The 22,861-nt window shown below is 44.0% G+C and overlaps 2 protein-coding genes across 2 annotated transcripts; one reads left to right on the forward strand and one right to left on the reverse strand.

The window, feature by feature from the left end:
• Positions 1-3,460: 3,460 nt before the first annotated feature.
• Positions 3,461-15,937, reverse strand: tbce (tubulin folding cofactor E). The gene is made up of 17 exons (XM_049572182.1): positions 15,818-15,937; positions 15,563-15,689; positions 15,107-15,191; positions 14,603-14,770; positions 13,631-13,716; positions 12,334-12,433; positions 12,129-12,231; positions 10,936-11,012; positions 10,746-10,838; positions 10,561-10,625; positions 9,907-9,971; positions 7,815-7,967; positions 7,583-7,721; positions 7,250-7,318; positions 7,077-7,136; positions 6,859-6,950; positions 3,461-4,101 (listed from the first exon to the last, which is right to left on the reverse strand). The coding sequence occupies exons 2-17, from the start codon at positions 15,675-15,677 to the stop codon at positions 4,006-4,008; spliced, it is 1,566 nt and encodes a 521-aa protein (XP_049428139.1). The 5' UTR covers positions 15,678-15,689; positions 15,818-15,937; the 3' UTR covers positions 3,461-4,005.
• A 386-nt stretch (positions 15,938-16,323) lies between these two features.
• On the forward strand, positions 16,324-22,416 carry rbm34 (RNA binding motif protein 34). The gene is made up of 11 exons (XM_049572187.1): positions 16,324-16,669; positions 17,029-17,185; positions 17,257-17,381; positions 18,321-18,534; positions 19,071-19,130; positions 20,362-20,405; positions 20,523-20,606; positions 20,694-20,757; positions 20,844-20,886; positions 20,983-21,101; positions 21,310-22,416. Exons 1-11 carry the CDS (start codon positions 16,647-16,649, stop codon positions 21,646-21,648), a joined length of 1,272 nt encoding a protein of 423 aa, XP_049428144.1. The 5' UTR covers positions 16,324-16,646; the 3' UTR covers positions 21,649-22,416.
• Positions 22,417-22,861: the final 445 nt, after the last annotated feature.

A 22,861-nucleotide genomic window follows, 5' to 3' on the forward strand; every position in this document is an offset into this window, starting at 1 on the left:
ATTATGAAACGTTTAAAATACTGACCTCGAGTTCTCAATGAAACGAACAGAAACCGTCAGACACTGTTTTCCTATTTATCTGTAATAAAGTAAATATCAGTGACATGACAGACATTAATGAAGCTAAATAAGGGCTGAATGAGGTGTTTCTGTGATGAAGTCTGTTGATAAAGAAAACAAACCTAAAAGATTTATGGCAAACATAACCAAGAGCATCATCTCTGGTTTAAATATTTAACACATTTATTTGATTTTTTTTTTAATACATAAAATCCCACTTTGTGTGCTTACTGAAAGACAGAGTGTAACTTGGAGGAGCCATTAAATCCAGTTAGCAGACCCACAGACTTTTGTCTCATCATGTAAATGTAGTTCACATGAACAGATATCTACTGAATGAATAAAGCTCGTCAGCCCTTCCCAGAGCCTCGGTGAGTTCCTGCTGCCCTCCAGTGGTTTAAGAGCTCACCTACAAACACTCGACACATGAGTGACCCCGGTCGAATCTATGACCTGCAGAGGATTTGATGTTTATCCAAACTGCTCTTTTTAGGTTGTGAGTATCAAACGACGAACATGAATGTGCTGACTGTATTTGTATCTTACGCCCAGGTCACTCTACAAAATTTTAAGCCATGATTTTCTGGTTGCCCCCCCAAACAAAGCACCCCAGACGTCCCTCAAGCAACGCTCTCCAGCTCCTCCTGGCGTTCCCAGGCCAGACGAGATATGTAACCCCTTCATCATGTTCTGGGTCTGCGATGGGGCCTCCTACCATTCGGACGTGCCCGGAACACCTCTAATGGGAGGCGCTCAGGAGGATCCTGATCAGATGCCCGAACCGCTTCAACTGCCCCCTTTCAATGTGAAGAAGCAGCGGCTCAGCTGTTTTTGTTTTCTGTTTCCACAGTGAAAGTTGTGGATGGTCCCAACAGAAGCGTTCCTTAGCGTCCCCATGTTTGGTCCCCCCTCTGTTGGGGTACCTAGCACACAGATCTGGTACTAAAAGGTGGAGCTAGAAACCCTGCAGTCTGATTGGTCAGTAGAGGACGCTCACTCTGGTTTTATGTAACCTCTGTTCATACATCAGTAAATTACAACTATAAAATGAAAGAGAAAAAAATAACTTCATTCACTGGGCCGACTGCCGGCAACTTTTAAGGTGGAACGTTAACTTGTAATGTTACTCAATGCATGAGTTGATGACGTGAATCCATCAGCACACCTTAAATTTCACTGTGACAACTTTGACCATCACTTTAGTTTTTATATGACACACACTTTTAGTAATGACTTTAAAAATATAGATTCATTTGGAGCGGATTATGTGAAGGTCATATATTCTAATCCTCACTTCCTGTGGGCTACAGCAACACTAAACCCCTGAGCTTGCCTGAGAAGGACTAAATGCACAAAGCTGCTATTTTGAAATATCCCATGGAGAGAGACTCTCACTGCAGCCTGTTCTATTTTGTTGTGAAAATGTGGGCGTGCAGCCTCGTTCTGTGGACGATAAACCAGGTGCAGACTTCCATCTGTGTCACCGCTGATGAGGAAATACAGCGAGTGCTGGACGGAGCAGTGAGTGACAACAACCCCGCCCCCTCTTCACCACAACAGCCCAGCGCAGTGCCCCCATCACTGCAGATGCCGCACCAAATCATCGATCCATCTTACGCTCCATTCTACCCTCACTTGTGAACAAGACCCCGAGATACTTCAACTCCTTGTCTTGAGGCAGTAACTCTCCCCCAACATGGAGGGGGGCAAATCTGAGGAGGGGGGCCTAAGAGTTTGGAGGTGCTGACTCTCATCCCGACCACTTCACACTTGGCTGCAAACTGCCCCAAATGAAGATCCTCTAGTACAACAGCAGTGTCAGATCTGTTCTGCTGTACAGTTCAGAGTTGGCGAGTGGTCAGAACAGACACGATGAGAGTGGAAGCCTTCACAACCGATGCCTCAGATGAATACGCCAGATCCTCTGGCCAAACAAAAATCTCCAACCTTCATCTGTACAAGAAAACAGGCAGCCAGAGCATCACCAAGGAAATCAGTCACAGGCGCGTGAGATGGAACAGGGCTGGATCCCGAGGGTTGATAGCTTCTGTTAACCTGGAGGTTTCTGTTGCCTGTGAGCGGTGTTTTCCCAAAGATCTGCCCAAAAGATGGAGAGTCAGTCATGCAGCAACATTTCATCCACCACATATCCAACCACAAGCTTCTTCACTTCTCTGTGTCTGCAGCTGTCCAAGATTAAAATCCAGTTTTGGTTGTTGAGCCAGTGCAGAGCTACAGCCGACCTCCATGGCCGAGGTGGGCTCTTCTTTGGTGGGGTGTATTTCCTGGAGCTTTATGTTTGTTGCGTTGTCAGTCGTAGTTGCCGAGGTGTTTCAGACCAGAGGTTTGGGGACGTGTGTTTCGCAGTGGAGAGAGTTTTAGTCTGACCACCTGCAGGAATACACATCCCAGCCACCACCTGTTCGAACCTCTGGTAGGTGTTGTACGTCCATCACATCCAGAACCACCAGATTCACAAACAGCTTCTTCCCAAATGCAGTAATTCCACGGCTGCCTCTTGCACCTCAACACCTGCACTTTATTTCATTATTGCTCATTTACTGTTAATGTGTAATTTATGTTTCCTTTTTTCCATGTTGTATTTATTGTTTGCACCATGGTGGAGTAGCGCTCCTGATTTCATTGTATTGTAAAGTACAATGACAATAAAGGCATTCACAGTTCAACAGTGTTCTTGTCATCTTTCCTCCCGACAAAATCAAATAGACGGGAATGATTCCAGCGGCTAAGGTTAGCGTTCCCAACTAGCTTGCTGCTTTGTGAAGTGGAGCGCGACGATTACTAAAATGAGTCTGCTGATGTGACTGTTGTATTTCAAGTCAGTGGTGATGTGACGACAAAAGTGATGTTGTACTGAGTTTTTTAACGAGTATTACTGAAGTTTCATTTGTAATTAGTTACACTACTCATAGTCTCGCTCACCAGACCTTTCTCAAGAAAAGAAAGGTCTGGCTGGGCCGACTCTCACTTTGAGATTGGAGGAAAAAAAACGCCCCGGCTGCTAGTACTTCTTTCAACCAATCACAATCGTTCTGGGCGGTGCCACAGCAACGGTGCGCTTGCAAAAATATTGCCGGGGGGAAACAGGTTTTGGTGTAACACTCCCACAAAAATATCGCCTACAGGACGCGAACCATGGCAGAAAAGTGGCTACATCCCCGCAAGATCAAACACTGCAAAAGTTAGTAAAGGATGTGTTGAATACTGCAACCGGAGGTGGTAGGGCGGGACTTCAGCGGGTGGCTCGTTCCGCCCAATCAGAGGCTGATCTCTGCAGCGAACTTCCACCCACTCAGACTACACTACTCATTACTGGAAAAAGTAATATTATTATTGTAACGCGTTCCTGCCTAAAACCACCTGATGCAGAACTGTGACGCAGAGTTGGAAAAGATGAACGTGTCATGTGTAGAGAGGCGCAACATGCTGCTGAGGATCGAATGCAGTGGAAAGAGCTCACTGAAGCCTGATGTTCACCAGGTGATGAAGAGGAGTAACTCAGTGTTTGAAATGACTGGAAATGACTAAATGATAATATTATAGTTTATTACACATTAATGGTTGAAGTGTTTCCACCTGAATCCTCCAACTCAAACTGTTCAGTCTGACTGAAGACATTCAAACTGACGCTAAGAGAAATCATTCACAAATAAAATGTGTCATTTATTTATTAAATGTTTGTTTATAAGTGCACCTGCAGGTTTCCCTCCTGAAGGAAGTCCACGAGGACAGATTGCCGTGCGTTACTCTGAGCGGTGATTTGCTCCGTGTGTGTGTGCGGTTCACTTCCTGTCAAACAACATCTCCAGTGTGAGCGTCGTTATGAAGTTAATCCACCTCTCAGTGTGACTCTGTGTGTCAACAGTCTGACACAGAGGTTCAGTTCAGTTCTGTCAGCTCCTGCTCTGTCTCCGAGGTTCAGGGTCAGGACCAGCGGACCAACACCTGGTCTCCGTCCTCTATGGAGTAAAACTGGAGAGTCTTCAGGTCACTGTCGATCTCAAACTCTGTCCCCACCATCTGCAAAGAAAGGATGAAACAAAGTCTCAGGAGCAGACTCTCTGTGAACTTTACACTTTCTGCTTCGGTGTACTGAATGACCACACACGTCTGTACAGAGGACCACGAGTGTCACGGAAAATTGTGATGAATGTGATTTATTAATCAATAACTATCAATAACTAACCGTACAATAACAAACAGACATTCATAAATGTTTACAAATTAATTTACTAATCTGTAAACAGGGTCCAACATGAACACCAAGCCTAGCGTCAGAGTGTCTACTAGGGATGTTCCTGTCGACTGAACTAAAATTTTAATCAAGACTAGTCGACAAGTCTAAAAAAGGAAAACACTCAGAAAACAGTCAGAATTTATCACGATTTATTGTTAAGTATTTGAAACATTGTCCCAAAAAATACTGTGTGCATTCAGAGCCCTTTGAAGCCTTTAATCACAATCTTCAACAGCCATGTTGGATTTTAAATGCTGCTGAAGTACGAGACACTTTATGCATTACAACAACTCACTAAAAGTTAACAAATAATATGACGTCTCATAAAAGATTCACTGCTGCTGAATTCATTTTCTAGATCAAAGTGCTGCCACACCGCGCTGGTTTATGAGAGGACGTCTCTCCAGTTTAAAACTCCAGTCTACTGGAGGATTACCGCAGGGAGGGGGACTGCTGTCTGACCGCTCTGTAGCGCCCACTAGTGGCGGACGGCTGCATGACAGTTAAGCTGTCTCGTACATGAATAAACACTAAGGCCTCATTTACACCGCAAGCGATGCGTTCATGTAGCGCTCGCAAACGGCCGCTGTGTACTTGCATTTTAATTTCGGCGAGCATGTTAACAGCCTTCACACCGCATCCGTTCTACGCGCTGCTCGAGTCGCGCTGCTTTCGCAAGCAAGCTCGAAAATAGAAGAGATGGCGATTTTTTGCAAGCGAAAAACACGAGTTTGCGTGTGTTGTGACCTCTCTCGGCCACCGTAGACATCTCCCTTGACCAAGCGAGACCTGACAGGCACATGTTTCATGTACTTACCCATTTGTAGTGTGTAAATATTAATTCTCCAAGCGCTGGAATCAGTAGCGGCTGCTGGTCTTTCAAGGAGGGGAAGCTCATTTTCTGCCTACATCATAAAATGTGAATCATAAAACGTAAATTCTACCCTCTGGGGCTGCTGCACGAGGCTAGTGTGACCGCCTGTGAGTGCTTTGGGACAGCGGAGCGGCTCACAGCAGCATCAGCTGCTCGTTGGGGACAGTAACTGCAGAGCGACAGAAGTCAGAGTCTCCGAACACAAGTACAGTCTCCAATAACACCAGAAAAAGATGCTAGATTTGTTGCTAGTCGTTTTTAACAAAGAAAAAGTCACTAAGAGGATTGGAAAAGTCTCCAGATCAACTCGGAACAATGGAATGAAACTTGAAAAATGCTCCAGTGGTGGTTTATATTTCAAGATCGCTGATTCGCTCATTTCGCTGTCAATCAAAAAGGGATTCAGCCTCAGACAGATCATCCAATCATCATGCAGAAGCCCAGCGTCCAGGCCAGCCGAGGCCAGCCCACTGCCCCATAGACCCCCAGAGACGCTGAGCGTCCGATGGGCGGCACAAAACTGAGCATTTATCCAATGACTGTCTAGTTTCGCTGCAGTGGAACAACCCACTCTATGCTTCCCCACTGAAGTCTTTGGACGCTGAGCTTCCACTGTTTAATGCACCGTGACGCTACGGGAATGAATGAGAAGAAAGTGGCGTCAGTGACCTGTGATAAGTAGCTGATTCTGAACAAAAGCTGAACGCGTTCTAGTGCATATTTAATCAATGAAATGTCAACACAACAGTACATATTTGGCCACTTATTTTTAGACATTTTAGGGGAAGCTGAGCTTCCCTTGCAGTCTTACAGCAATCACCACTGGTTGGAATAATCACTGGTGTGCAAACCTGTCCACCCTGGGCTTTGGGTCCAAACCCACTTCTTATTCTTTGGGGTTATTGGAGATTTGCAAACACGGTGCACTACCGCCACAAACTGTTCGGGTGCGGTTTGAAAAAACGTGTGCTGCCACTAGCCTTGTGGACCGCTTCGTGAGCACTATGCGAAATAAGGCCTAATGGGTTTAACCGACCGATTTCTGGAGCCGAATTTGACGAAATGTGGTTTAATTTTCAACATAGTCTCCCCCTGTTTACATGTTTTCTTGTGGTGTCCTTTCTAAAATGAGCAGTGATGACAGTTTCTATATTCTGTTCTGATCAAGGAGTTAATAAACAGACAGCGTTAGCTAGCTAGCTAAAAAGTTGACTGTTACTTCCACATTAAACTATATTATATGTGGACGTCTCCACAAATATTAATCAGGGACAATAAGACAAATCCATGTTTGTGAGTTTTTACAGTTCCTCATGATGAATTATCTGTCAGCATGTCAGTAATTCAGTTCCTGTTAACCAAACACACACTGCTCTGCTGAGCGTCCAGCAGCCGTTATATCCTGAATATTGAGATTATAATTAACTGGAGACAAAACTTTACTCTCTACTACGGCGTCCTCTGCGATGGTTTTTAATATAAATGAAGGTTATCTTTTTTGTGTTCCTGTTCTGACATCAAACTGCACAAGAAGACATTTTTATTCCGGGCATGTCGACTGTGTCTCTCTGATGTCCGCTGTTTCTCTGCCACCAGAATGTGCACTGCTGCAACTGCTGTGACGTCCACTCAAAATCAGCCTATAGGAGCCGAGGAGCTGTCTTACCTTGGGACTGGTGTAGGTGAGCTTCAGATCAGCTGCAGGAACCTTCAGCAGTCTGTACAAGAGTCCCTTCACCTTCTGGACGACCATGGAGGCTGCACAACAAACACACGCTGTTGAAACTGGATCTTATTTCATGCTTTTTCTGAACTAAAGTGTCACATACACATAAATGAGCCGCGACAGGAAACACACAGGTAAACTCTTTCCTGCTGTTTTACCTGGAAGCTTCTTCTCAATCGGCTCCCGGTCTGCGTCGTCAGGAAACACAAACCTAATCTCTGGTGAGGAGAGACGAGGGAGAGATCAGTGGTTTTAACCTCAGTGTGTTTGTTCATGGCCTGTCATGTAACAACCAATCAGAGGGCAGAGAGAAGAAAGGGGTGGGACTAACTTAACAGCTGATTTTTCAGGGCAAACGGCTCCGGCTTCTTCAGCTCGCCTTCCTCTGGAGCGCCGTACTCTGAAAGACAAGATCATCTTCACTTAAAGATCACTGAAGGAGACATCTGAATAACAATAATAACAATAATAATAATAATACTACTAATAATAATAAAGTGTATTAATCTCAAGACTTTAAACAGTTAATTGTGTGTAAATTGAGTGTTTCATAAAGTCATAACACTTCTTGTCTACTGTTAAACAAAAATACGAGACGTAGCAGCGCATGAATAAATCAAATAAAGAAACAGTTTGTCATCATCGTGTTGTCGAGGTGACGTACTGTCGATGAGGCTCAGGTAACGAGGGTGCTGACAGGTGAACTGGGTGCTGAGCTGACTCCGCCCCCCTGCCTTCAGCCACTCCTCTCCGAACATCTTGATGTAGTCCAGCTCCGCCCCCCTCCTGTCCTCGGGCTGGATCTGATGGAAACCATGGCAACGGATTAGCATAGCCACACACACACACACACACACACACACACACACACACACACACACAGATGTTGAGCTCACCTCATGGCTGTTGAGGACGACCAGTTGTCCCAGTTTGGCGATGAGCAGTTGATTGGCTGTTCTGGGGTTTCCATCGCTGCTCACCAGTCGGTTACCGCGACACGATAAGTTGACCAAACTGGGGAGCTTCGCCAGCTCGTCCACCACCCACCACTGAGACAGAGACAGGGAGACTTTCATACATGGGAAGTCTTGGGTTCTGACATTCGTGTGGATGCCACCAGACACGCTCCACCCACTTAAACACCAGTGCAGACCAGGCACCCCCCATTATGGCCATGGCACCCCCCAGCAGGACAATGCACCGTGCCACACCACAAAAACTATTCAGGAATGGTCCGAGGAACGTGGCCTCCAAATTCCCCAGATCCCAGCCTGATCAAACATCTGTGGGACGTGCTGGTACCTCACAACCCACAGGACCCAAAAGATCTGAAGCCAACGTGTTGGTGCCAGACACCAAGGTACACCCTCCAGAGGTCCTGTGTCCACGGCTTCACAGGTCAGAGCCAAGTCCAGTCCAAGGAGGCCCCACCGTGGATCAGGCGTACCTCTGGGGTACCAGCACGTCCCTCAGATGTTTGATCAGATTGTTATCTGGGGTGTTTGGAGGCAAAGTCGATGCCTTGAGCTCTTTGATATGTTCCTCGGGTCATGCCTGAGCAGCATTTGTGATGTGGCATGGTGCATTGTCCTGCTGGGGGGGGTGATAAGTGCCGACTAGGGATGCACTGAAATGAAAATTTGTGGCCGAAGCCGAATAATAATATTAGGCGCTTGGCCGAATACCAAGTACCAAATACCGAATATTGTTGTTTAGTTTTTCATTAGTTTTTGCAGATGAACCCCCTCCAGATTAGTGTTGTCACGGTACCAAAATTGGGACCCGCTGTGCGATACCAATGAAAATATCATGGTTCTGAGTAGTATCACGATACCACAGCAAAAATGAGGCAGATGTGCCTTTTGTCATTTATAAAAAGATAAATCACTTTTCTATAATACATCACTGATATTTCAATGGAATAAATTACTTATTGACTTATTCATACTTCAAAAACAGCATCAATGAGTGATTAACATAGGGGGGATCAAAATAAAATAAATAAATAAAGTAAGAATCAATCAGCCACCCTCCTCCCCTGACAAGTAAAGAACAGTCCCTTCATAAGTAAAGAACAGTCCCTAAAGTGTGGTGAGGTTTGTGGGCCGTTACCTGCCACAAAGAGTAATGTGAACGGCTCGTTTCTCCTCTGACACGTCACATACCTGTGTTCGGCTGACTCGGCTGTTCAGGTACTTCTGGGCAGTCATGACACCAAGAAGAGGACATTATTGGAGCCGACTTCTCCGTCGCCCGGTAAGCCGATGGCCGCCGTATTTGACAGGAATACATTAACGTTACTGTCTGTGTCTGTGACCCCCGTTCAACCCACAATCGGTGGGATTTGCCTTTCGTTTCTGCTGCTGGTTGAAATCTGTAGGCTGCTCGCACAGCGTGCTGAATGATTTAAGCCTATTTTGCTCGCTCAAAACTATTTTTAGTCGCAAATGCGAGTGCCGTGACGGGCAGATTGCCACACTGCCGACATTTTATTCCGCCGGTCACACACGCTATTTGATTGCGTTATCAAAACACGCCGCTATTATTCGGCCTTGCTTTTAACTTATTCCACCGAATACCGAATGTGTGATTTTTTGCAATATTCGGCCGAATATATTCGGTTACTGAATATTCGGTGCATCCCTAGTGCCGACGCCATGAGGGGGTTTACTTTGTCTGATTGAACGGTGTTCAGGTGGGCGGAGCATGTCAAGGAGCATCCACATGAATGCGAGGACCAAAGGTCTCCCAACAGAACATTGTACCAAGATGATCAATGTCGTTCACTTCACCTGTCAGTGGTTTCAATGTTTTGGCTGATCGGTGTGTGTGTGTGTGTGTGTGTGTGTGTGTGTGTGTGTGTGTGCGTGTGTAAATTAAAATAATTAAGAAACAGCTATCCTGTCTCCAGTCTTATACCTTTGTCTGTTAAACAGCTGACTGAGTGTTGTTGAGTCAGTTTGTATGAGAGCAGAAACACACACTGACCTCAGTGATGTTGTTGTGGTCCAGCTTGAGATCCTTCAGTGCCGGAAACATGGCTGTCTGAGACCCTACAGAGGAAACACTCAGTAATTATCATTCATTCATTTTCTGTACCCACTTATCCTGTTGAGGGTCGTGGGGGGGCTGGAGCCTATCCCAGCTGACACTGGGTGAGAGGCAGGGTTCACCCTGGACAGGTCACCAGACTATCACAGGACTGACACATAGAGACAGACAACCATTCACACTCACATTCACACCTACGGACAATTTAGAGTCACCAATTAACCTGCATGTCTTTGGACTGTGGGAGGAAGCTGGAGCACCTGGAGGAAACCCACGCTGACACGGGGAGAACATGCAAACTCCACACAGAAGGGCTCCCCCACCCTGGGTTCGAACCAGGAACCCTCTAGCTGTGAGGTGACAATGCTAACCACTGCACCACCGTGCCGCCCTCAAAAATTATCAATATGTTATTAAAACACAGGCTTCTCTTATTTAATATGAATAAATAAGATGTTAGGTATAAAACAGTGTGGTAGCATTGATGGAAAAAAGCTCCTTTAAAAAGATAAATAAAAGCTGAGGGTGTAAATGTCAGGAGGAATAATTAATATAAAACACAGTCACTGTTCATGTGATTTTTATTTTTACCAGGAGCAGCGTCATCAAATCGAATGTCAGACAGTCCGGTCCTGGACAAGTTCAGCTGCTCCAATCTGCAAACAAACATCATTATTTTAATTAAAGTCAATGTTTATAAAAAAAGAGAATATTTAAATAAAAATATAAAAATGCATTAATAATATTGTGTGTGTAATAGTGTGTGTGTAATGTACCTAGGCAGAGCAGCCACAGTGAGCACACTGTGCTGCATCAAGGGGTTACAGGACAGATTGAGACTCTTGAGTGACTGCAGAGTTCCTTCAGGCCTTTAACACACACACACACACACACACACACACACACACAGTGAGCGCAGCCTGAACGTCACATCAGTCATGATGAAACAGGAAGTACAAACTTCACCTCTGCAGCTCCGTGATGTTGTTCTCCTCGACACACAGATCCTCCAGCTGTGGCCACATGGGGGCGCACTCCAGGATCTGACCAGACACCAGCCGAGAGAAACATGTCAATAAACACGCCACAAATAACAGGAAGTATTTAATAAATACAAACAGGAAACCAGATCAGTTTGTTCACCGCACTTTGATTTTGACAGCTGACAGGAAGAAGACAAGTTTGTCAGTACGTCACATTTATCAACACGGAAAATATTTCTAAAGAGAACTATAAATGATTAAACCGTTATATTAACTGTTTGAGTAAATAAATAAATTAAAAAACTAGAAATATAACAATGGATCAATAATATAAAAATGTAAATAATAATGACATTTGTAATTTATATGAATAAATACTGTAGTAAAAGACACATAAATTCAAATGACTTTTAAGTGTTAAATTGTTTTAAAATATGTATAAATTATGTAAGTAAAAATGTTAATATAGAATTAAAAAGTTAATAATAAAAATTGTTTATTATATGAATTTGTTTTTATTTTAATTTGTTTTTTATTTATTTTATATTCTTTATTTGTAAATTCATAAATTCATATTTTGGAACCTCAAATAAATACAAAAATACAACATCAGTAAATATACCAAAATAAAAATAAAATAAATAACAGTAATATAAAAAAAACTTTTAAATTTTGACTTTTTTTTCATCATTTTTATTAATACGTAATTATTGTATAAATAAATAAAACCATTATAATAAAAGATTTTTATGTCAAATTATTAAACACATATGAATTAACACTAAATAAATATTTCTTAAAAATAATACTGGTAATACACATTTCATTGCAATATAAAGCTTCTATATTCTGATTTAGATTTATTTCTTTATTTTACATAATTTATATTTTCTCTAAAAACAATAAATAAAAAATATACAAATAAAACATAACGTATTTATAAATAGTGGTTATAAAAATACTGTTATGCTATGTTTATTCAATTATATATAATATTAATTATATATATAATTTGTGTACAAATATTATATTAAGAAATTATAAATATCTGAGTATTAATAAAAACAACACATTTCCAGTCCTCTCCTGTGACAGTGGAGATGAAACACCCTTATGATAATGAGCAGACTGATGTGTACAGTCTGTGTGTGCAGTGTTATGAGCAGACAGGTGTACCTGCGGCCAGGTGAGGTTGCAGCTGTTGAGGGCGAGGACTTTGAGGCCGCAGAACGCCTGGCAGAGCGCCGACGGGTCTGAGGGCAAACGCAGTCTGTTGGAGCTGAGAAAATAAAACAAGAGGAAGCGTTCAGTGGAGGGAGAGGATGAGAAATCACACACACACACACACACACACACACACACACACACACAGTCAGTGTACCTGAGCTGTAGTCCCTCCAGTTTGTCCAGCTGCTGAGTGACAGCAGCCACGTCCTCCCAGCAGGACAGCAGAGTCCCACACAGGTCCAACCACTGCACATCTGATCACTGCTGTTAAAGCTTCACTGTGTAACATTCACACGTTCAAATGTCTGAAAAGGACTAATGTTAGATACTGTGTTGAGTTGTGTACTTACATTATCCCAAATGTTTCTAACCTGAGAAATCCGTCGACAGCATCATACCCTCTTTACCCCCTCTAGTTCACGGATATATAAAAAGAACTGGATGCAGCGTTGGGGGCGGAGCTACATTCATCCCTGTGAAGGTTGCTCAGTGGTGCTTGACGCTAAAAATGTTCAACTTCCTGGCTTTTTGCTTGTTTTGTCCAACCAAAGCCCCAAAACCAAGAGATACTCAGCTTGTTGTCACGTAAGGAATTTTGCTAAAACAAACAAACAAAAAAAACAACAAAAAAAACTCAAAACAGTTTATTTCCTGCTGAGTAATGGAGATGAATTTTGTAACGTTACCTTTGTTAAATGCTGCTGTTGTCCCTGGCTTCATATGAGAAGGGGAAAAGTTTGGTAGCTGCTAGGCTAATTTATACAATGTAAAATGCCATAGGCTTGTGCTAATAACATTAGCATGTTGTATTTGTGGGGAAAATGTGTCCAGATAAAGACAAGTGTTTGTCTGTGAATGCTGCGAGTTATAGTGAAGCTGATTTGTGTTTGAAACTGTCTCTATTAAGCCATGTTTAATGTGTGTTTAAGGTGTGTTTAATGCGTGTTTTGAATCAACTAAACTTTACAGCACTTCACAGAAACCTCGCTGCTGACTACTGTTTTGGAGGTGTAACTGCAGAGTGACACACACACACCACTGCACAAGTATAAATGCGAGGCCACGTGTGTAGGCCACAGCAAAGGGTCTGCCGCACAAGTATAAATTCCCCTTAAAACCCTGTTTCCACTGAGCAGTCTGGTTCGGTTCAGTTCAGTTCAGTTCAGTTCATAGTTTCTGTCTCCACAGTAAAAGTTGTGGATGGTCCCAACAGAAGCGTTCCTTAGCGTCCCCATGTTTGGTCCCCCCTCTGTTGGGGTACCTAGCACACAGATCTGGTACTAAAAGGTGGAGCTAGAAACCCTGCAGCCTGATTGGTCAGTAGAGGACGCTCACTCTGGTTTTATGTAACCTCTGAGACAGAAATAGGCCTGGTAACAAGAAATGTTTTCAAATCAACGTCTAAAACATACACTGACACCAGAAAGTCATTTCTGTCTGTAAAAGGATACTTGGCGTTGTTTTCCTGATCTCTCCGTCGGGCCCCGGCCCGTTGACCTCACAGCGAGTCAGCAACACTGACGGAAGACTCTCAAAACTGTCGAGACAAAAACAGATGGACAGTGGAATCAATCATAGGAAACAGATCCTCACACTCTGACCTATCTATTAATGTGACCTCTCCAGTTACATAGATGATCCATGATCTTTTAACTTATGGTGTCGATGCTGTGATGTGAATTCTGCAATTAAAGCCTGGAGCCTATCCCAGCTGACACTGGGTGAGAGGCAGGGTTCACCCTGGACAGGTCACCAGACTATCACAGGGCTGACACATAGAGACAGACAACCATTCACACTCACATTCACACCTACGGACAATTTAGAGTCACCAATTAACCTGCATGTCTTTGGACTGTGGGAGGAAGCTGAAGGACAGAGGACAGAGGACAGAGAGAAACTGGACAGGATTGTCAGAACAGCATCATTAGTGATCATTAGTGTGCTGCTGTCATCTCTGTTGGACGTCTACAGTCAGAGGTGAATCTGCAGAGCAGACAGCAGAGTGAAGGACTCCTCTCATCCCTCCCACAGTTTCTTCTCTCTCCTGCCATCAAGGAGATGTTCAGGAGCATCTGCTGCAGGACAACACGTCTGAGCAACAGTTTTTATCCTTCAGCAATCAGACTGCTGAACTGTAGCAGACATGAACTCACCCGGTCACTTTATTGGCCTTTCAATCAGCTTCTATTTTAAATGTATTTATTTATTAGTTGAATACTGCACTGAGAACTTTTCATTTTGTCAGTTTTAGATGTGAAGCAGTGTCTTGTTTTTATGTTTCATCACTGAAATGACAATAAAAGGAATCTGAATCTGCAGCTGCTCCGCACCCTGAATATGAAGACAGACAGCAGTATGAACTCAGATCACCTCCCTGCAGAGGTTAAATCAGATCGTACGGCTGTCTGATAGCACCGTACCTGCGCTCCTTGATCCTCCCCCACTTGAGCTTCTTGGAGGAGGAGATGGAGATGTCCTCGCTCAGCACCTCCTCTGAGTCGATCTCGTACAGCTGTTGCACAGCGGTCAGGTAGTCCACTCCGAAGCTCACCTTCGCTGGACGGACGAAGGAGCCTCCTTTAGGGTGTCTGAGACGGCGCAGAGAAACCCATCAGGGACATTTACTCATTTCACATCACACTTGACTTTTTAAGATAAAAATTAAAGGATTATTTTCCTTGTTGATTCTTATTCTACATGTTGAATCTATACAATGTCAAAAAACAAGAGCATCACTTGTCATATTTGAGGAGAAACTAAATGTTGTGCTGTCAGAAGTATTTTCATCGTCACAGGAATCATCCAGAGGAGTCAATGAAAAGCTCTGATGATGAACCACACGGGGACACTGGAACTTATGTGACTGGATTATAACTTTCCAAATTTCAGCTTGTGGTTTAACGAGGCGTTACAGTGACAGTAACCTGCATGTGAAGTACTGGACTCCCTCATGGCTGCCGTCGTGTTTGCCTCTCTCTGGGTTATCCCACTCGACACCGAGCCACAGCCCTGAAACACAAAACAAAAACACGTGGTTAATGTTAAACGGTCCTGTCTGTTTGGGGTGCCACATCATCAACTACATATAAACATGTAATTATGCATATTATTAACATATAATCACATTGCACTGTTGGAGGCAGACTGTGACCCCAGTTTTCCTTCTTCTTTTGTCTTTTATTTGATATTAAATAACTTTAAAATCTTGACTCTTAGAAAAGTTTGACTGAAAGACTTCAACTTGTCTCACAGTTTGTCTGTTCCGCAGTGCTGCATCTTTAGCTTCAGTAAAACACCCGAGTACTTCCTCCACCTCTGTCACCACTGTGTGAGCGGGTGTGAAACGTCCATGATGTGACGCCTCCCGGGTCTTCACGTACCTGTTGTCGGTGGCACCGCGCCCACATACCGCACCGTGGCCCGCTCCCCGTCGCAGGACACCCGCCTGCCCACCGCGTCCTCCGGTACCTCCGGCTCGGTCTGGTCCACTCCCATCGAAGCCTCCTTCTGTATCAGTGAACCACAACGTTAGCTCAGCTGACTGTTTTCTACAGTTTACGCTTCAAATGTAAAAATAACAAATATGAAAATACTAAAAATAATAACTGACATTAAAATAATAAAGATAAACTCACCTGAGGCGTTTATATTAAAGCTTTAGAGGGGTTTTAGCTCCTGAGCTAACGTTAGCTACCAACCCAAAACATATGACGTCTCCGCTAACCGGAAGGGAAACATTTGGAAGTTGCACTTATTGGGATTATAAAAACGTTTCAAAATAAAACCACAAACTGTATAAAACCGTCGATAAATGTGCGTTATATTAAATATTCGTGTCTTTTTAGTACTCCATATTAAACTCTAACTAATTCCCACTATTCTAAAACTAAATCGTTCAGTTCAGCGTTTTTTAATTGATCGTATTTCAAATATAACAGCACACTGTACAGACACGTGTATATTTGTTTATTTAACACTTCAAATCATCATTTCAACATCACTTGTGAAACAAAAACATCAAACGTGACACAAGAAAAGCACCTAAAATAAAAACGGACATTATTAAATTAAATTGTACGAAGGAGCAGTAAACCTAGACAAAATACAAATCATTTATTTTATTAGATATATTTTCCCGATGATTTAAGAGATCTTAACTGATTTATTGTTCGTTGTTTTTTTTAGAAACAGACTCACAGAGATCGTTAATCGAGTCTAAAATTTAAAAGGAACTATTGTGCCGCTGTGACCGTGTTCCCCGTGGGACATAATTCGCAGTAGGACGAACTGTGTGTGTTGAGGGAGAAAACGTGAGAACGTGCTGTAACGTTAGATCTCGTGTTATTGGAGTTAAACGTTGTATAAATTAATTAAATGCTGCAGCTAACCTGATCAACTATACAGATCTACAGAACAAACCGGAAGTCAGTCTCGGAGTGACGCTGGAATAACCCGGAGGAAACCATGAAGAAGAAACTTCAGCAGAGGTTTGTTTACACTGATTTATGACCTGAATCCAGATAATCTGCTCTTTACTCTGACTGCAGGTTCTTTAATAACAGCAGACTCAGCTCTAATATAACTGTTTTTTTTATATCAACCCACCTACACGCATGACACATGTCAGCCCTCTGCTGTGGAGGCATGATACATGTCAGATACATGTTTTAAGGGACTGTTCCGTATATATCAGAGGAGGGTCGGTTGGATTATCACTTCTTGTTTTTTTAGGGACTGTTCTTTACTCACCAGAGATGGGGGCTTTTGTTGAACAGCTGTTAAAAAAAAAAGAGATAATTGTTTTCGGGGCGCTGTACCGTCTTCACTTCCATGTTTCTGTCCTCAGTGAAGAGGCGTCTCCGGGGCAACCGCCAGCTGACTATGTGGTGGGTCAGGTGTCTGGAAGTTTGTCCCAGAAGAAGTCCGCAGCCTCCGGATCGCTGTCGGCTTTGTTCGGCACCGCTGCGCCAGCTGCACCTCTTCTGTTTCAGCCTGCGCCCAAGGTAGCACCAACACAAGTTTCCATCACTGTTGGTCTGATTATCACCCGACTGATTATTTGTTTCTATGGCAGCCTGTTAAGAAGAGCACAGAGCAGCAGGCGGAAACTCCAGAGGTCAAAGGTCAACCCAGCCAGAAGAAGAAGAAGGAGAAGCCGCTGAAGGAAAAATCAGAAGCTGAACAGAAGCTGGAAAACAGGTGAAGAGTTCAGACACACGTTCTTCATCACTGTTGTTACCTTCGAAGGGTTTGTCGTCTAAATTAGATTTTTTTACCCGTCAGAGAAAAGTCTGAGCACTTTAATGGAGCGCTTCACTGCTGTTAAGAAATGCTTAACTTATAATTTTCTGCAGATAAACTCAGACAGGACAGAAGTAGTATTTTGCCCTGAACACTTATTGAGGAAACAACAAACCTTGACTGGTCCTCTGGTGACAAATATAAAATCTACAGCGATAAATTTAGGCATCTTTTGATTCTCAGTTGAACTTTGACCTCACGTCAATAATCTGATTAAATCCTGCGACTTCCACCTGAGAAATATTATCAGAATTATATCAGCTGTGTCTTTTCCTGACCTGGAAATGTTTTTATTTATTTATTTACTTCTCGCACCTCGGCTACAGTAACACGCCGTTCACAGGCCTCAGTAACTCGTCAGCAGCTCGGCTTCGACTGGTGCAGAACGCTGCAGTTCGTATTTTAACTTCTACAAATCGTAGGTCACGTGTCACCCCGATTCTCGCCTCCCTCCGCTGGTCGCCAGTTAACATCAGAATTGATTTTAAGATTCTTTTGATAACCGTTAAAGCTCAACATGGTTTAGCATAGCTGAGCTTCTGACTACCTACGCTTCGAGTCGTGACCTGAGATCCTCGGGCGCACCCTCACTAGTCGTCCCTCGGTCAAATCTGGTAACAAAAGGTGACCGGTCTTTTGCCGTCGAGGCCCCGAAGCTCTGGAGGTCTCTGCCTGAGGAGATCAGGCTGGCGAAGACATTACCTGTTTTTTTGTTGTCTTATTTCTGTGCACTTTGTGAAACACTTTGTAACCTTGTTTAGATGAGTGCTATACAAGTAAATATTATTATTATTATGATGATGCTCTAATGTCCCTCTTCCTCTCTCGTCCTTTCAGGGAGATGAGTTTACAGAACGCAGACGAGGCCGAGGGAGGGCAGCAGGCGCCCAGGCAGAGTAAGAATAAGAAGAGGAAAGCTCCGGAGGCGGGTGGAAGGAATGAGCAGTGGGTGATGAAGAGGCAGAGGATGAGAGCCAGAGAAGAGGAGGAGGTGATAAAGAGGAAGAGGACGGTGTTCGTGGGCAACCTGCCCGTCAGCTGCACCAGGAAGGTACACAGAGGACACACATTTTGGTTTATGTTTTCGAGTTGTCTCTACACACGTATGCATGTCTCATTCTTGTGAACATGATATGTCAAAAACACCTTAAGGGATTTTTTGTCAAATTTGGCACAAACGATCAGTTGAATTCAACGATGAACTGATAAAATTTGGTGGTCAAATGTCAGGGTCAGTGTGACCCTGCCTGTCTCATTCTGTGAATGCAGTATCTTAAAAACACCGCAAGGGAATTTCTTCACAAAACCCACAACACACATTTTCCTCTCACCTGTACAGCTGTTTATCAGGCTAGATAGTTTTGGTGTGAGTTGGTGAGTGTTGGAGATATCAGCTGTGGAGGTGTCTGTCTTCTCTCCAGTATAACAGAACTCGATGTCACTCAGCTTGTGGTGTTCGGCGCCAAAAATGCTCAAAACTCAACAGCAAAGTCTCTTTCCAGAAACCCAGACCTGGTTACTAAAGATAATCCACAGACCTTGAAGAACCTCGACTAACAGACCTGATGTTTTTTTGTCCTGTTTCAGACGCTGCAGAGCCTCTTCAGGGATAAAGGATCCATCGAGTCCATCCGGTTTCGCTCTGTGGTAAAAATCAAACGACACATAAACAACATTTCAGCACACAGTTCGGCTCTGAACACATTCAGCACTTCAGCTGTTAAAGAAACGCTGAATAAAACCAGGAAGTGAAACAGTGAAATTCAGTTTTGTGTTTGTTCAGCTCGGTGACATAGTGACGACACACAGGGTCGGCCCAGACACACCAAACCGACTTCAAAGAACTAGAGGCAACAAAAGCTGACCGTTGGATCGCTTCACGTCACTGTGTCTCGGCCAAAAAGTTGCACATGAACACACTGTAAAGACTTCAGCCGACGGCCAACCAGCACGAACATTCTGCGCCTGTGTGAGAGGAAATAACTCTCCACACCAGCAGACAGTGGTCGTCTGTAATCGTCATTCAAGAAGGGAAACGGGAACTGTCCTTGTCCCAGTATACAAGCACGGGAGGGGAATCCATTTATTGAGCCAAGTATGTGCGACTCCTCTACGATAGGTGGAGATATGCCCCCTTTCAGCTTGTTAGCATTGGACCTTTTTCCTGTTGACCTATTACGTCACAAATAAAGTGCTCAGTGCCTCTTCTGTCTTCGTAACAGTCAAAGCGACTGAAGTACCCACTGTGGGTCAAAGTAATGTACTGGTCACTGATAAATGAGAGAAGTCCATCAGTCTCTGGTGAGTGCAGCCATGTTCGTCTGTCTTAACACCTCCTCCACTTTAGCTTTCTTGTCTTAATCCAAGTTGTGTATCTTGGTTACAGTGCTGGCTCTCGAAGGCAGTTCATATGTGCAGTCGCCGGATGCAATGCAAATTATTTCAAGCAGACCCGCGTACTGAGCTGTAGCCGCCCGTTTAGCTATCGCTGTTGAGAGTTTGTTGCTTGTAGAGTTGTCCAGGCGTCTCTGGTACAAACCGTCCAGCGTGGTCTGCCTCTGGCGAGGAGGGGGAGGGCTCTCTGCATCAGCTGTGTGCTTGGCGAGCAAGTGTTACATGAGACAGTGAATGCAAATAACTTTGGTCTTGTGGAGAGAAATGTGTGATCGGGCTCTGAAGCTGAACTCGACATCAAAAGATGCCTTTTTTTATCTGTTTCTGCTCGCGGAAGTTGGTTTCTGCTCTGGTAACTGCCCCGTTAGTGCTGTAGTGTCATCAGCACGATATCTGTTGTGACTCGGACCTTGAGACGGGGCAGACAGTGGCTACAGGTGATGCACGAACTGTGGCACAAACATGCTGTATTTGTTCCTTGCAGGTCCGAGAGGATCCCTCCATGTCCCGCAAAGTAGCAGCGATTCAGTAAGTGTCTGTCTGTGTCCGATCCGTAGAGTTAGACAGAACTCCTCAAATGTTAAACTCTGTGTGACGTCGTCTTCTCTTTGTCTGAGTGAGCTTTGTTTCATTTCTGCTTCACAGACGCAAAGTGCATCCCAAAAAGCAAAGCATAAACGCCTACGTGGTGTTTAAAGACGAGGACGGCGTCTCGAAGGCGTTGGAGAGGTCAGACATCAAATGATTCCTGCTAACACAGCGTCGCTCTGTCTTGAACAATCAACCAGCTTTTCTTGTGTTTGTCTCTGCGCACAGGAACGGCACGGAGATCGAGAAAGACTTTCACATCCGAGTGGACCGAGTGACGGACGACTCGGCGGTGAGTCTGCGTGTGACACGTCATCTGATGAATTTTAAAATGAGTAATATCAGAACATAATTGGTGACGCTGTTCTTGTCTCGCAGCATGATCACAAACGCTCTGTGTTTGTGGGGAATCTTTCATTCGGTGAGTCTCTGTAGCATTAACACAGATGACTGCAAGTGTTTGTCACTCTGTGCTGAAGTTAACCCGCTGTGTGTGTGTGTGTGTGTGTGTGTTCAGAGATAAATGAACTGGCTTTTCGGCGGCACTTTGAGGGGTGCGGTACAGTGGAGGCTGTACGACTGGTGCGAGACCAGAACTCTGGACTGGGGAAAGGATTCGGCTACGTCCTGTTTGAGGTATGATGACTCACATCCTGCTTCTGTTCATTCCATTCTTGTGAACCAATATCTCAAAAACAACTTGAGGGAATTTCTTCACATTTGGCACAAACATCTTATTTGAGCCGATGATGAACTGATTAGAATTTAGTGGTCAAAGATTGTTTGTACTTGAGGTTTGATGTGAGAGTTTATGGTGTTGTACCTGTTTGTCGTGCTGTCGCAGAGCGCCGACTCGGTGCAGCTGGCGTTGGAACTGGACGGCACCAAACTGGAGGGCAGGTCCATCCGGGTGAAGAGGTCGATGAAGAAGGAGAAGCAGAAGAATAAAAGTGACAGCAGAGGAGCCACGGTGAGGGCCGGCAAGGGCCCTGTGAAGGGCCCATGGCAGGAGAGAGGAGGCCGTCGGGGAGGTTTCAAGTCTCAAAAGAATTTCCCGGGAAAGCAGCAGACGACAACTAAAAGCTCTGCCTCCTTCAAAGGAGAGATGGTGGATCCAAACAAAAAGAGTAAAAAGAAAGGACTGAAGAAGAAAGTGAAGCCAAAAAAGACTGTTCACATCTGATCTACACTTTACAGGTATAAACTCTTTCTGACTGAACCCAGCAGTGATTCAGCTTCTGCTGCTCTCATCACATTTTCAGGAAGAACAAGAAGCAGCAGGTTCACAGATGCCCCTTTTCCACCAACATGGAGCGGTTCAGTTCTGGTTCTTGAACCTGATTTTGAACCATTCAGACCAAAAATAAATTGGTTCAGACCAGAAAAGCAAAAAAAAGCAGGTTTTCTCCAAGTGCACGTCACACACTGAGCGAGCCGCCTGTTAATGACGCTGTGGGCTAATGGGCACGTAGCTACTTCCATGTTTCAGATGATACGTCATGTTTGTAGTCGACCAATGAAGATGAGTTTACATATCACCTTGGGTTCGTCCTTCACCTTCTCAAAATGATCCCACACTTTGGATTTCCTGCCCGACATGTTATTAACTAGCCTGTGGAATAACCGCAGGTACCAGCCCTGGAAATTAACCTGACTCCTGTCTGACTGCTGAGCGTGGACACTTCCTGTGTCTGTCCTTTCAAAGTAAACTCACACATGGTCCAGTCACATAGGTTTGGATTTATTTTGACAAGGTGCAGCTCCTGATAGAGTTTCACTTTTTTTAATTTTTTCTGCGTCATCGTGACCAATGAAATCTTGCCGACTAATGACCTTTTTTGGTTGAATAACATTTGGTCGATTGGTGTACTGACTGTTTTTTTTTCTCTTTTTGTTTTCTCTGGTGCTTTGTTTTAATTTGCTCCACACAATAAAGCGATCCATCGTCCCACTCACGGCTTTCTCCTTTTACATGTCACCATCCCTCACACTTGCTGCCAATCAGGGCCTTTGTTGTGTCGCACTGATAATTCCTGACGACAAACAGGTTCCCCTGAAGGTTTTTCTTAATTAGATTCAAAGGGATTTAATTTTTTTTTATCTATAGTTTGCTTCCTTTATCATGAGATGTGTGTGCACAGCATACTGATACAGTCAATTAAAAATTTCATTCATAACTTTTAGTATAGGCCCAGTTGAACATAGCAGTAATAATGTGTGGTTACCTCAAAGTCCCACGGCTCACGGTTGGAAGGAGATGGAGGAGGCAACAATGGAGAAGTGAAGTGAGACATCTTCAGAGAGCGTGCAGCACTCTCATTAACTGTTGGTTTGTGCTTGTTTTTGGGTAAAAACAAATATCTGTACTACAGAAGAAAAGATCACACTGTAATCCA

Source organism: Epinephelus fuscoguttatus, linkage group LG3 (assembly GCF_011397635.1).
Source record: "Epinephelus fuscoguttatus linkage group LG3, E.fuscoguttatus.final_Chr_v1".
In the NCBI taxonomy this organism is placed as follows: Eukaryota; Metazoa; Chordata; class Actinopteri; order Perciformes; family Serranidae; genus Epinephelus; species Epinephelus fuscoguttatus.